The 13,481-nt window shown below is 55.0% G+C and overlaps 1 protein-coding gene across 3 annotated transcripts in view; it reads left to right on the forward strand.

The window, feature by feature from the left end:
- Window positions 1-1,944: 1,944 nt before the first annotated feature.
- Window positions 1,945-13,481, forward strand: part of NOS3 (nitric oxide synthase 3) — a 39,895-nt gene continuing 28,358 nt past the window's right edge. The window contains exons 1-7 of one of the 3 annotated variants that reach the window (XM_083579288.1): window positions 1,945-2,148; window positions 2,799-3,001; window positions 4,868-4,982; window positions 6,183-6,328; window positions 10,878-11,040; window positions 11,376-11,467; window positions 11,612-11,753. In XM_083579288.1, coding sequence (XP_083435414.1) covers window positions 2,071-2,148; window positions 2,799-3,001; window positions 4,868-4,982; window positions 6,183-6,328; window positions 10,878-11,040; window positions 11,376-11,467; window positions 11,612-11,753 — 939 coding nt within the window. In that variant the 5' untranslated portion in view covers window positions 1,945-2,070. Of the gene's footprint in view, window positions 2,149-2,306; window positions 2,337-2,798; window positions 3,002-4,867; window positions 4,983-6,182; window positions 6,329-10,877; window positions 11,041-11,375; window positions 11,468-11,611; window positions 11,754-13,481 lie in introns of those variants that run through there. The other 2 variants (XM_083579289.1, XM_083579290.1) reach the window with 2 other exon arrangements.

Genomic DNA, 13,481 nt, shown 5'->3' on the forward strand with positions numbered 1-13,481 from the left:
AATAATAAAAAATTTATTATTTATACCTTACCTACCTGTCCTGGTTTCCCCAGCCACTCTGGGCAGCTCCCAACAGAATATTAAAAACACGATAAAACATCAAACATTAAATATCACCTGATACAGGGCTGCCTTCAGGTGTCTTCTAAAAGTCAGATAGTTGCTTCTTTCCTTGACATCTGGTGGGAGGGCCTTCCACAGGGCGGGCGCCACCACCGAGAAGGCCCTCTGCCTGGTTTTTGTTTGGTAAAATGTTATCTATTTTTTGTGTTTTTATTTTGTAAACTACCCTGTGATCCTTGGATGAAGGGCAGTATGGAAATTTAATAAGTAAATAAATATCTAAAATAAATTAGGGACTCCAGTTGGCGTGAAGCTGGTTTGAGAGGCAATGCGCTAGCAGGGCTATTTTGAAAGGTGTGCCTTTTGGATTCAGTCCAGTGGAGACGGACCAGAAACCCGGCCTTGGAAGCCCAGCACGGGGCCTGGGGAGGGGGCTTCCTCTCTGCGCCTTATCTGGGTGCGCTCTGGGCCCAGCGCCAGTCCAAAGATCTGCCTCCATAGACCTGCAGGGTCATTCGATTTGCATCGGGCTGCATGCCAGGCGTGTCGTCAGTCTTTGGTCTCCTTTTGAGGCTGCACCCCTTCACGAAATAGCAACTGGCCACCCTTTCGGAATTGTAGAAATAATGAAGATACGCAGGCAAAAATGGCTGCATGAAATTCACTGAATCCCACTTCAAAATAATTTAAAAATCTGACCCCACCTCTAGATATTGCTTCTGTCTGGTCCAAGGCAGACTCAGGCTGGTGCTCTAGGGAGCCTCCAGGGGGGAGGGGACCCCTAAGCCCAGATTTTTTGGGGGGGCGAGGAGGGCAAAGCAACCAGAAAGTGGGTGTTCTATCTGCCAAGCGGGCTGAGTTGACTCCCATCATTGGCATAAATCCAGCCCCTTGCCAGCCGCAGTTGGTTGGCACAACAGGAAAACAGGCCCTGCTCCCTGTTTTCATTGAGGGGGGTTGAGGAAGCCACAGGCAGGTGGTCCATCAGCCTGGATCTGGGGGGGGGCGGCAAGTTGGGATGTGGGGACTCTTGTAACTGGAGAGATACTAGGCTGCCCAGGGGCAGTGCCAGGGGAGGGGATATGATGGCACCCCCTTGGCACTTCCAAGCAGCTCTGCCTTCCTCATCCAGTAGGCTCCCCCCCCCCAAATTTCAGTGCCTGGGGGGTTCCCCTCCCTCCTTCCTTCCCTGCATGTTGCCTCCAGAGCTCCATATGTGGTTCCTCCCAAGACTGAGGAAGGAAATGGAAGCAGAAAGCAAAGGTGTGGCTTCCTGTCTCCAACACTCTGGGAGAACAACAGGCGGCTTGATGTGGCCAGGCCAAGGGCAGTGGGGCTGGGGAGGGGGCTTCCAAGATGCAGACACCCCCCCCCCCCAGTATCCTGCAAGCCCCACACTCTGGCCCCAAGCTCTGATGGTTTCTTGAGGCAAACACCATCTCCTGCCCATGTCCCACACAGCGGGGGCTTTTTTTGAATCCGAGAACTGTGGAGTTGGAAGGGACCAAGCAGTCATCTAGCCCAACCCCTGCAATGAAGGGATCGCAGCTGGAGAAAACGAAGCAAGTTATCCAAGGGGACATGATGGATGGGCAAAAAATCATGCCTGGCACGGAGAAAGTGGGCAAGGAGAAGATTTTCTCCCATCTCCTGATGGCAGAGATTGTGAACTTGCCATGAAGCTGAAGGTCAGGTGACTCAGGACAGACTCAGCCCATAGTTGGAACTGCGGAACTCCCTCCCGCAGGAAGCAGGGACGGCTCTCTTCCTGGAAGCCCCCTTCCTTCTCAGAGGTGCTGGTCCAGGAATTGGGGTCTGACTCAGAGGCGAGGTGACGGCACCCGGCTGCAGGATGTGCCCTCCCAGCCCTTGGATCACCACAATCTTGATCATTCAAGATTCCCTCTCTCTGAACCTTTTCGGTAAAAATGCAGAGGAAATAAATGGTGGTGAGGCTGCCCTGGATGGAAGAGGAGTGAGTCTCAGGACTTGCAGGGGTTGGACTGGATGGCCCTTGGGGTCCCTTCCAACCCGACAATCCTACGGTTCCTCCTTGTTGAGGTCCAGAGGCCTCCACTGGGCAGGGTCAGTGCATGGACAGAGGCTACCGGATGCCCCCCTGGATGCTTCTTTGGCATGCCAGGATGGGGCTCAGATTTCCCATTGGGAATTGAAAGGCAGGGCCCTGTTCAGAGCCCAGGGGTTCCCTTTGCAGGTCACAACCTACCTTTAATCCTGAACGGCTCTGGGACCTGTGTTCGGATCAGAGAGTTGTAGGTAACCCAGAGGTCATCCAGCCCAACCCCATAGCCCCTCTTCAGGGCAGCCCTACCACAAAGCAGTCACGTTTGGGGGTGATATCCAGAGGAGGCCAGTTGACCTCCCATCTCCATCTGCATTTTTACCAAAAATTGCACCTCCAGAATCCCTGACAGGTGGCCATTCTGAGCTCCAGTTTGGGGTGGGGGGCTGAGAGGGTGAGACCCCCTTTGCTCCCCTTCCCCAGTCTGCCACCTGTTTTCTTCTCTCTCCCTCCAACTGGCCTTGCAGCTTGGCATCCTGGCTCTTTGCTATTTGGGGAGCGGCGGGGGGGGGCTAAATGTGTGTCATTCTCTCCCCACTTTTGGAGGGAGCCCAGCCCCCCAGCTCCTTGTCCTGGCTTCGTCCGTCTGGGCGGATGGGGAAGGCGAGGCCATAATCTCACTCCCCCCCCCCCCCGCTGTTCCCTTTCTCAGCAGGCAGGAAGAAAAGGGAGTTCCTGGCACCAGCGACACATTGCTCCAGAGAGAGCCACTCTCTGCCAGGACTTGGTGTGCAGTGCCATGGGGAACTTGCCGGGGGCCCTTTCCCCCTCCCAGACCCACTTCTGGAGTCTTGACCTCTGCTCCAGGCACCGGGCGTCCATCGCGGAAGAAAGCGTCCCCACCAAGAAGTGCAGGTGATAGCAGAAGGGGCCTCAGCCGAGAGCCCAGAGGGCTGGCGGGCTGGTTGGGGGGGGGGGACTTTGGGAGCCACGTTTGCAGGTGGGAGAGGAGAGGACCTGCAGGGAGTCCAGAAGGACTGTTGGGGGTTGAGGAAGTTGGGGACATCCAGCCTGGACAGGAGAAGGTGGGCGGGTGACTGCAGAGCTGTGTTTAAATATCTGGAAACCAAGCCTTGCAAGGAACGGTTGCGGGAGTTGGGTTTGTTTAGCCGGCAGAAGAGAAGATTGAGGGATGACCTAGAATCATAGGATCATCAGATGGCTGAGTTGGAAGGGAGCCTGAGAGTCATCTCATCCAACCCCCTGAGATGCAGGAATCTCAACAAAAGCCATCAATATCCAGAGCTGTTTGACAGCAGAACAGACTCCCTCCGAAGGCGGTGGGCTCTCCTCCTTCCTTGGAGGTTTTTAAGCAGAGCTTGGCTGGCCATCTGTCCTGGATGCTTGAGCTGAGATTCCTGCATTGCAGGGGGTTGGACTGGATGGCCCCTGGGGTCCCTTCTCTGATTCTATGAACCTCTGCTTAAAAGCCCCACCACCTTCTTACTGTCAGAATGCTCTTCCTGATGTTGAGTCAGAATCTCTTTGCTTGTGACTTGGAGCCATGGGTTTGGGTCCTTCTCTCCAGAAGAGCAGAAGACAAGCTTGCTCCCTCTTCCATGTCAAGGCCCTTGAGAGATCTGAAGACGGCTCTCGTATCTCCTCTCAGTCTTCAGATATGTGAAGGGCTCTCATGCAGAAGATGCAGCAAGCTTTCTTTCTCCTGCTCCAGAAGAGAGGAGCCGAACAGATGGATTGAAGCAGCAAAGAAGGAAAATCTGAGTCAACGTTAGTGTTGCCGGACAATTAGGAAGGGTTTCCTGAGGGTTTGGGTTGTCTGACAGTGACATGGACTCCCTTGAATGATGGTTGGCTCTTCCTCATTGGAGGCTTTTAAAGAGAGGTTGGCTGGGAATCCTGCCTTGCAGGGGGCTGGGTCCCCTTCCAAACACAGATGGGATCCCATGGAGGAAGAGGAGGTGTCCTCAGTTCCTCTGCCGGCATCGGAAGGACTCCCTCGGTGGGCTTTCCTCCCATGCCAGGGGTTCCCAGGGTTGCCTCCTGGCCCTCCGCAGCTTGGCTTCATCACTTGTTCAACTCTGAGACCAGTAGTGTTGGAAGGGACCCCAAGGGTCATCCAGTCTGCCCCTCCTGCAATGCCAAAATTGCAGCTGGGGAATCCCTGGTAGGTGCCCCCAAACCTCTGCTTAAAACCCTCCCCTGGTCCCAGATCCCCTCTTTTTTAAGCACGCTGGCCTTCTCTTTGGGCCTCCCTTTGGATCTGCTCTTCCAGAGAGGACTTGTCCCATCCAATCCTCACCCCGGCCTTGTGGGAATCGGTTGCGCCAAGCGACAGGCCCAGAGCCCCCGTCCCCTTTTCTGCATGGCAGGCGCTGAGCTGCTCTGGGGGCACAAGGTTTCCCTCTGGAAGGGGCCTGGCCTAGGTGTCCTTTGTGATTCCCCCCCACCTCCTTTCCCTGCCATTGCTCTGGGCCCCCAAGTCAGCCATTCTCCCCACCCCCAGATCGGACTGCCTTGCCTTCCCCTGTCCCAGCATTGGGGTCCCTCCCGGACTCTCCCTTTTTTCTGGGGACCTGGGTTTGGGGGCATCATCTCAGGGTTGGGTTGCAGATTGGCGGGGGGGGGGTCATGTCTTCCCCTGCTTTTGAGGTTGACCTGCCTGGAATGCTTTAGTTGGGGTTCCCTCCTTGCAGGGGGTTGGGCTAGATGACCCCTGGGGGTCCCTCCCAGCTCTTCAGTTCTGTGATCCTCTGGTTCCAGCTGCCCAGTTGTCCACCCAGCTGAGCACCCCACCGAACCCCCCAAGTACACCCGGCTGAAGAACTGGCAGACGGGCTCCATCCTGTATGACACTCTCAATGCCCAGACCTTGCAGGTGAGGCCTCTGAGGTGGAGTGGGGGGGCGAGGTGGGGGGGGGCTCCCCTCCCTTGGGTTCCTCAGCCAGCCAGCTGGCAGAAGGCTGCCTTGGGTAGCTGATGCTGCTCACCTCTCTGCCCCTGGGGCAAATCCCCCCCCCCAACCAGAATCCCAAGGAAGTGAGTCAACACGTTGTCACCTTCTGTGTGTTCTCCACCCTCTTCCAAATATACGTAAGAACAGGGCTGCCCCAAGACATCAGCGGGGGGGGGGGGGGAGAGAGAGAGAGAGAGAGAGAGAGAAGAGGAGGAAACCGATCCGGCCTCCTCAGCCACAGTGGGTGATGCAGTCTGTCCAGGCCGGATCAGCTGCCCCCCAGGATCCTGCCCCACACCTTGCGGGTGGGCCAGCCCTGCCTAAGAGCAGGAGGAGAGCCTGCCGGATCAGGCCCAAGGGGGCCCCTCTAGCCCAGCTTCCCTTTCACACAGGTGAACCAGATGCCCAGAGAGAAGCCCACATGGGGGATCCCAGCCCCAGAGCACCTCTCTCCCCTCTGGGGTTTCCAGCACCAGGGATGCAGAAGCATGGCCGCCTCCGGCAGAGCCCACCCTGGGGGCTCCTTGCCATTGGTAGCCCCCCTCCTCCATGCATTTCTCTGATCCTCTTTTAAAGCCCCCCAAGTTGGCGGCCATCCTGGCTCCTGGGGAAGTGAGTTCCATAGTTTAACTTGGCGCTGCCTAAAGAAGGGCTCTCTTGGGTCTCTCCGGACCCTTCCCGCCCTGGGCTTCCTTGCATGTCCACAAGTTCCAGTCTTTTGAGAGAGGAGGAAAGCTCTTTTCGTCCCACTTTCTCTTTGCCAGGCATAATTTTTCAAACTTCTTCCTGGGGGAATCACTCCATCCCCCTGACCATCTGGGCTGCTTTTTTCCACATTGTTTCCAACTCTTCCATGTCCTTCTGATACAGAAGGTGACCAGATGTTCTGGAGCTCCCAGGCCCCATATAATCCCAGACCAACTGGGCTGATGAAAGGCTCCCCCCACATCTGGGGGTCCAGGGGTTCCCCTGGCTGGCTTCAGGGGCCAACCAGTCCTGTGTCAGGGGGAGGGCAGATGCTGGCCAGGAGATGGATGTTGCGGCTGGGAGGGGGAGCATCCCGGTGGGGCTGGGGAGTGAGGAGCCTTTGCCGCTGCAGCCCCTTCCCCTCTTTCTCTGCAGAATGTGCCGTGCAATGAGAGGCGCTGCCTGGGCTCCGTCATGTTCCCCAAGCAGATGTGTGCTGCTTCGGAGGGCCCCCGCCCCACGGAAGAGCTCCTGCCCCTGGCGCGGGACTTCATTAACCTCTACTACCACTCCATGAAACGGTGAGTCTCTGGGAGCCTTGCTCAGCCCCATCTCTGGCGGGTGGGGGCAGTGGGTGCCATGGCGAAGCTGCACCCAGACCAGGCTCTTGAGGCTCCCTTCAGTCAATGTGGGGCCTGGCCCACATCCTAGCCTCCTCTGGGGGGCTCCTGCCTCCCCCGAGCCACCTTGCCGAATGGCAATCTGCTGGCCACTTACACTCCAGACATTGTTCTCCAAGCCTGGCATTTCCGTGTTCTGTTATCCTTTTCCCTACTTCAGACCTGACTTGGGGTGAGTTTTGTATGTTCCTGTGAAATGCAATTGCAGCATTGCCTGGTTTGGAGCTGGCAGGGAGCGGGTAAGGCTTTTCAGGGCTCATGCCCCCTTAGTTAGCAGCTTCCTGTTTTTTCAACCACAAAGGAGCTTTGTTTTTTCAGTTAGTAGATTCCTGTTTGCAGCCTTCATTGCTTCCCGTTTAGCGTGGTAAAAGGGGCAGAACTTGCAAGGTGGAAGCTTTTAACAAATATTGCCAGAGATTTTTGCTGAAAAGAACTTAGTTCTGCATGTAGGAGGGTCTTGGCCGGGGCAGGGTGCCGCTGGATTATATCAAGTGCAATATGGCATCGTGGTTGTGATTCCACTTACGGCCAATTGTGGGGAAGAGTCGTAAACAAAATCTGCCCTTTTTCCCTTATGGGGTATCCAAGAGCCCATATAGAGTCTTTAAGTGGGTTCCCTGTTGGTAGGAGAAAATAACAGAAGCCAGCCAGAGAATATTGAGAAGCAAAGCAGCTAGGAAGCCTGATCTTAATTGAACTGTTGCAACAGGGTGCTCCCCTCACACGCAGGAAAGGAGGAGGAACCCAGAACCAAGGTGTGCCTGCCCTTATATAGACATTTTAAATCCCCTGCCCTGGAGCTCAAGACCACCCCTCCATACATCATACATACATCACAGAAGGGGTGTAACCCAAGACCACTCCCCCCCACAAACATCATACCTACATCACAGAAAAGGTGGTCTACAACAAAAATCTGAGTGACTTGTTTATCTCGTCTGACAGGTTACCTGTTTAATGGTCACTTGATTGGATTGTCTGCTCACTTGATTGGATACCCTGGGGAGCCTGGCCAGTCTTTTGCAATGATAAATACTTAGTTCCTGAGTCAGGTCCCAGGCTCACCCTATTCAATCACAGACATACAATTAAGACAGGATTTGTGAAGGAAAAGACAATGGGGAGGCTTTTCCATTTTCCTTTGACCTTGCAGAGAAAACATTTGCTCAGTTTGGGACAGTTTGGGAATCAAAAATAGTTCCAGGTCGGTCTTCCTGTGCTGATCTATGTACGTGCTTGGTTGGTACACTTATGAACATTTAACATATAACTAAGACCTCAAAATTCCTATCACAGAAGCAATCTAAGGGACGTGATGTGGGAGCAGCCCAGATTCCCTTGCAGAGTCCACTCCTGATGATCCCCCCCAGCCATAAGCCTCCTCTGCCATGGCTTCCCCCAGGTGGTTCAACCCCCCCCCAGCTCTCAAGGCTGATCTATGGGAACACGGAGTTCCCCAATGCCTGCGCCCCCCACGCTTCCCCTCCCACCTGCTTCTAAATGCCACAGTCTCCTCAGCGTCCTAAGATAACAACTGTGCATGACGGCTTATCTATGATGAAAGAGGTGTGAGTCAATAGTCCCTGGGCCTGGACAAAGTGCTGCATCCCAAGGTTGGCACCCCTTGGATTACTTACAGGGCGGGGATCCCTGCGGCTCCTTGCTCACCAGTTGGAATGTGCAGAAGGCAGGGCTCTCTGGCCATCTCCTAAGAAGGCTTCCTCCCCCCAGCAGCTTTCCTCCCCTTACTCCCGAGTAGCCCCCTTTGTGACGCAGGGAGACAAGCCTGGGGGGGGGCACCTCTTCTGGGCCCCAGGGAGCTGCTCTTTGCCTTCACTCCTTTGTTCTCTGCAGGACTCCTGACTTGGGTGGATGTTATCTGAGGGCTTTTCCTCTCTGAGCTCTTTCTTCCTGTCCCCCCCAGAAGCCTCTGATGTCAGGAGCAAACTTTTCTCTAGCCTGCTGCCCCCCCTTGCAAAAACATTCAGATGACTCCTAAAACCTTTATCTTGCCTGCAGAATGGAAAGCTGTGTGCTTGTCTTTTGCAGTAGAGCAAACCCTGTTCCCATTTGTCTGGCAGCAGAATCTGTCCCCCCCCCCCCCCGCTTTGACCTTGTCTGCCTGGTTCGGCTGCTTGGGAATTTCCACCCTTAAAAAGAAATCCAGCTTTTGGAGGGTGGAAGAAAATGAGCGTCAGGAGAGCCTGGTGCCTAATGGGGGGGGCAGCCTGGATTGTGCTTCAACTGGTTCCTGGCCAGATCCCCCCCCCCAGAGGTCAAGAGCACCATATCCCCCTTTGGGTCCCCCAGCAATTTGCCTCTCCAGGTGGGGCTGATCCTGGAGGCCATAAATAGCCCCCCATGGGGAGGGGCTCTGCCCTGCCTCTGGGCTCAGAAACAGGGATGCTTCTGGGTACCAGCTGCTGGAAAATGCAGGAGGGGAAGAAAGTTCTTGTGCTCGGATCCTGGCTGCGAGCTTCCTGGGTGGCGTCTGTGCAAAGAGGATGCTGGACTAGATGGGCTCTGTTAAGGGGCCCCAAGGGTTTCCCAACTTTGTCAGGATCTGGTCCTGCAGGTTCAAATCGGTCCAGTTCAAGCGAGAGACGTCCGCCAAGTTAGCCAAGCCAAACAGCAGTAATTAATCCTGATTGTTTATTGTTGCAACAAGGTTCCAACTCCCAAGCAGGCAAAGAAGAAGAACCCAAAACAAAAGCTTACATCCACTTTCAAAAGTTTCCAGAGTTTCCCATCATACATGTCAAGAAGCCTCATAGAAATGTCAGAGGAGGAGGTTTGGAGACAGGCAGAAATCTGTCTTCCAGCCGTGTCCCCTGTCCCTCAAGGCAGCGATTATAACTCCGTCTTTCACCTTCCAGAGAAAGTGTTTCCGTTCCCTTTGCTCTCTGGATTCAGTTGCCCCATCTATTCCTGCTGCACCTGGTGAACCCCCGCCTGGGATGGAGGTCCCTGCATGTAGTGTGAGGGGGATGGGCTTCTGATATTGCCCAGTCTGCTGGTCAGGAGGGGGTCCTGAGGACGGGCTGTTCCCCAGGTCTTCTTCCCTGTGCAATCTCTTTATCACCTTTGGAACCAAAGAAAGCCATTCGTTTGTCTATTTTGGTGAATTTCTGTTTTTCAGGTAATGGGTTTTGCCATATTTTTCGCCCTATAGGACGCAATTTCCCCCCTCCAAAAATGAAGGGGAAATGTGTGTGCATCCTATGGGGCGAATGCAGGCTTTCGCTGAAGCCTGGAGAGCGAGGGGGGTCGGTGCGCACCGACCCCTCTCGCTCTCCAGGCTTCAGGAAGCTATCTGCTAGCCGTGGGAGACCCAGCTCTCCCAGGGCTAGAGGAGAGCTAGCCTGCACCCAGAAGCTTGGGGCGCGCTGAGCTCAGCACGCCCCAAGCTTCGGAATTAGCGCAGCGCTCCACTAGCCATGGGAGAGCCACGCGAAATCGCTTGGCTCTCCCATGGCTAGCGGAGACCTTGCCAGCACCCAGAAGCTTGGGGCGCGCTGAGCTCAGCAAGCCCCAAGCTTCGGGATTAGCTCAGTGCACATGGGGGGGAAATAATTTTTTCCCCTTTATTTCCCCCCCAAAAAACTAGGTGCGTCCTATGGGCCAGTGCGTCCTATGGGGCGAAAAATAAGGTACTTGCCTTATTCTGGTAAGATGGCTGTAGGCGTTAGTTCCTGGGGGGTTGAATGGGTGCAGTGTGTGTGTGTACGTGTGTGCGCGCGCACACACGCTTTGTTTCAAGTCCCTGTAATGCTTCTGATGTGCTGGTTGGGGACACCCCCTGTGCCCGTAAGAGGCCCCCTTTGGCCTGGATGTTCTCTGGATGTTCTCAGGCTCTAGTGCCATGGCATAGCCCCTGCCCTGCATGCAGAAGGATCTGGGTTCAACCCCTGCTGGCAGAGTCTCCAGGCAGGGCTGTGGGAGACTCCTTGCTTGAAACCCAGGAGAGAACCATTGCACCACCCCCGCCTTCATTTCGGTGGCCCTTTTCTGAACCTTTTCCAACTCTCCAATAACCTTTTTGAGACGAGGTGACCAGAACCGGACCCAGTCCTCCAAGTGGGGTGGCACCATAGATTTGTGCATTGAAGGCGTTGGCCTGATGGAGGGAGTTCCAAAGGGTATTGGCGACGCTGCAATAGAAGATGGTGTTCTTACAGATGCAGAACGGGCATCACGAGTTGCTGGTAGTGGTGCCAGTTCTGCCCCTCGAAGTGGTTGGGGGGTGCATGTGGGGCAGGATGATCTTGAGAGGGTAGAGGGATTCTGAAACGGAGTCTGAGGAAGATGGCTGTCGGTTCTCACCTGAGTTGGGGGGCCTTGGGAAGAGCAGGCTGTGGGGCAGGTGGGGAGGCAGAAGAAGCCCCTGCAGCTGCCCTGCCTGCACCTGCTGCCCCACCTGAGCCCCTCCCCGCCCCCCATTTCTCCGCAGCTCCGAGTCCCAGGCCCACCTGCAGCGCCTCCAGGAGGTGGAGCAGCAGATTGCGGAGACAGGGACCTACCAGCTGCTGCAGGCAGAGCTGATCTTTGGGGCCAAGCACGCCTGGCGCAACGCCTCCCGCTGCCTGGGCCGGATCCAGTGGAATAAGCTGCAGGTGCGTCCGGGGGGGGGGGGGACAGAAGCAGCAGGGAGCCCTGAGCTAGGATGGCCCTTCCGGGGGGGGGCTTCTCTTGCATAGCCTTCACCCTTCTGCCCCCAGCCCTGGCCATTTTGGGTGCTTGGGGAGTCAGGTCCCATCAGCACCTTCTGTGCTCCTGCCCAGGATCCAGATGTGCTGCTCTCTCGGCCCCATGCAGATGTTTGGGCCTTTGGTATCTTGGCAGGCGGAGGCGAGATTGTGACCTTTGCCCGCCCCCCCAGCAGCCGGCCTTTGCTGCCCATCCTCCTTGCACCTGACCCTTTGACCTTCCTTGTTCTCTTCCCCTCCAGGTGTTTGACGCCCGAGATTGTGCCAGCGCCCAGGAGATGTTCACCTCCCTCTGCACCCACATCAACTATGCCACCAACCGCGGAAACCTCCGGTGAGGGACCCCTGTTGCTGCCAGGTGCCCAGGAGACTCAGCCCTTGCTGGGAGAGGCTGCTGCCCTTTCCCCTCCCTGGCAGGGCGGCGGTGGCACGGCTGATGCTGCCAGTTTGAGCTGAGCGCTCTGCTTTTCTCCCACAGCTCAGCCATTACCATCTTCCCTAACCGGATAGCCGGCCGGGGCGACTTCCGCGTCTGGAACCAGCAGCTGATCCGCTATGCAGGCTACGCGCAGCCGGACGGCACCATCCTGGGAGACCCGGCCAACGTGGATTTCACGGAGGTGAGAAGTGGCTCTGGCATCTCCTCTTCCACCCCCAACCAGGACCATTCACGGCTCCTACCATTTGAGCCTCCGTTCACAATATTCATCTGTTTGTTTCATAATAATATATATTGCCTGATCCGGAGGCTGCAGTCAGTGCAGGATGCTGCAGCACGATTGCTGACGGGAGCGAGGCCTCGGTGCCACATCGCCCCTTTGCCGCTCAAAGATGTGCGCCAGTTGCCCCTTTGCAAGCAGGTCGAGTCCAAGGCATTGCTATGCATATATCTAAAGCAGAGCTTTCCAAACTCTGTCATGACACATTCGTGCGCTGGCTGCAGTGTGTAGCTGTGTGGCGCAATATGTATAGTTTAACCTCAGGTTTGCTAGTAAAACTGAATTACTGTGTCGCGAAATGATGCATGTCTTAAAAGTGCGTCACCAACATGAAAAGTTTGAAAAGCTCTGATCTAGAACCTGTAACAACTTGGAACCAGTTTACCTGTGAGATGCCTGAGCCTGTATGTGCCACTTGATTGGCAAAACTGCCACTGTTACCTGTTCTGCAGTTGTCAGAACTCAGTATTTTATTGTGGCAGCAGCAGCACTTTGGAACTCCCTGCCTCTTGATACTAAGCAGACGCCTTCACAGTTCTCTTTTTGGCACCTGCTAAAAACATTTTTGTTTTGACAAGTCTGTGTAGTGGTGCAGCAATAAAATTGCTAGCACATTTTCAAAGCTAATCCAGGTCCGGTCTGGATTCAACTTGCATGGGGGACCACATGCTGAGATTCCTGCCTTGTAGGGGGTGGAGCTAGATGACAAAGTCCAGCAACTGGAGGAACGTGTAGCTACGCTCCAAAGAATTAGAGAGCTGGAGCTCTTCTTGGAAGCAACAGAGAACACCGTCTCCACCAAGGAGGAGACAGGGGACTCCCCTGAGAAGGAGGCTAGTTCACCAACACAGGAGCCAGATATATGGAGAAACGTGACTCAAAGAAGTAGGAGGCCCAGGGTTCGCTCTGATTGTTTAGAAATACACAATCGCTTTGAGGTCCTCTCCCCTAGCATGGAAGACGAAGAGCAGACTCCATTTGAGGATCTCTCCCTCATTACAGTCGATCAGGTATATGAAGACGAGCAGCAAAGTCAGTCCTCAGGGAATGTGCAGGCGACCTTGGAACGGACAGCTCACGGAAGAACCCCGACCAGACCTAAGAGGAGGCGTGTAGTGGTGATAGGGGATTCCCTACTGAGGGGAACAGAAGCAGTGATCTGTGGGCCTGACAAGATGTCTCGGGAAGTGTGCTGTCTCCCCGGGGCTAAGATCCAAGATGTAACTGAACGACTGCAAGGAATCATAAAACCCACTGACAAATACCCCTTCCTCTTGGTTCATGTGGGAACAAATGGCACTGCAAGCAATAGCCTCCAGAAGATCAAAAGAGACTACGAGGCTCTGGGCAGGAAATTGAAGCAATTAAATGCACAAATTGTCATCTCATCTGTCCTCCCAGTTGAACGACGTGGCCCAGGGAGAGAGGGAAAAATAGTGGAAGTGAACAGCTGGCTTCGCAAATGGTGTAAACAGGAACGGTTTGGATTCTTAGATCACGGACTGCAGTTTCTTGAAGATGGACTTCTGGCAAGCGATGGGCTGCACCTCACAATGGTTGGGAGGAATGTTTTTACCAAAAATCTCAGAAACCTCATCAGGAGGGCTTTAAACTGACTAATGTAGGGGA

The sequence above is a fragment of the Podarcis filfolensis genome (genome assembly GCF_964270895.1).
Source record: "Podarcis filfolensis genome assembly, chromosome: 12".
Classification (NCBI taxonomy): Eukaryota; Metazoa; Chordata; class Lepidosauria; order Squamata; family Lacertidae; genus Podarcis; species Podarcis filfolensis.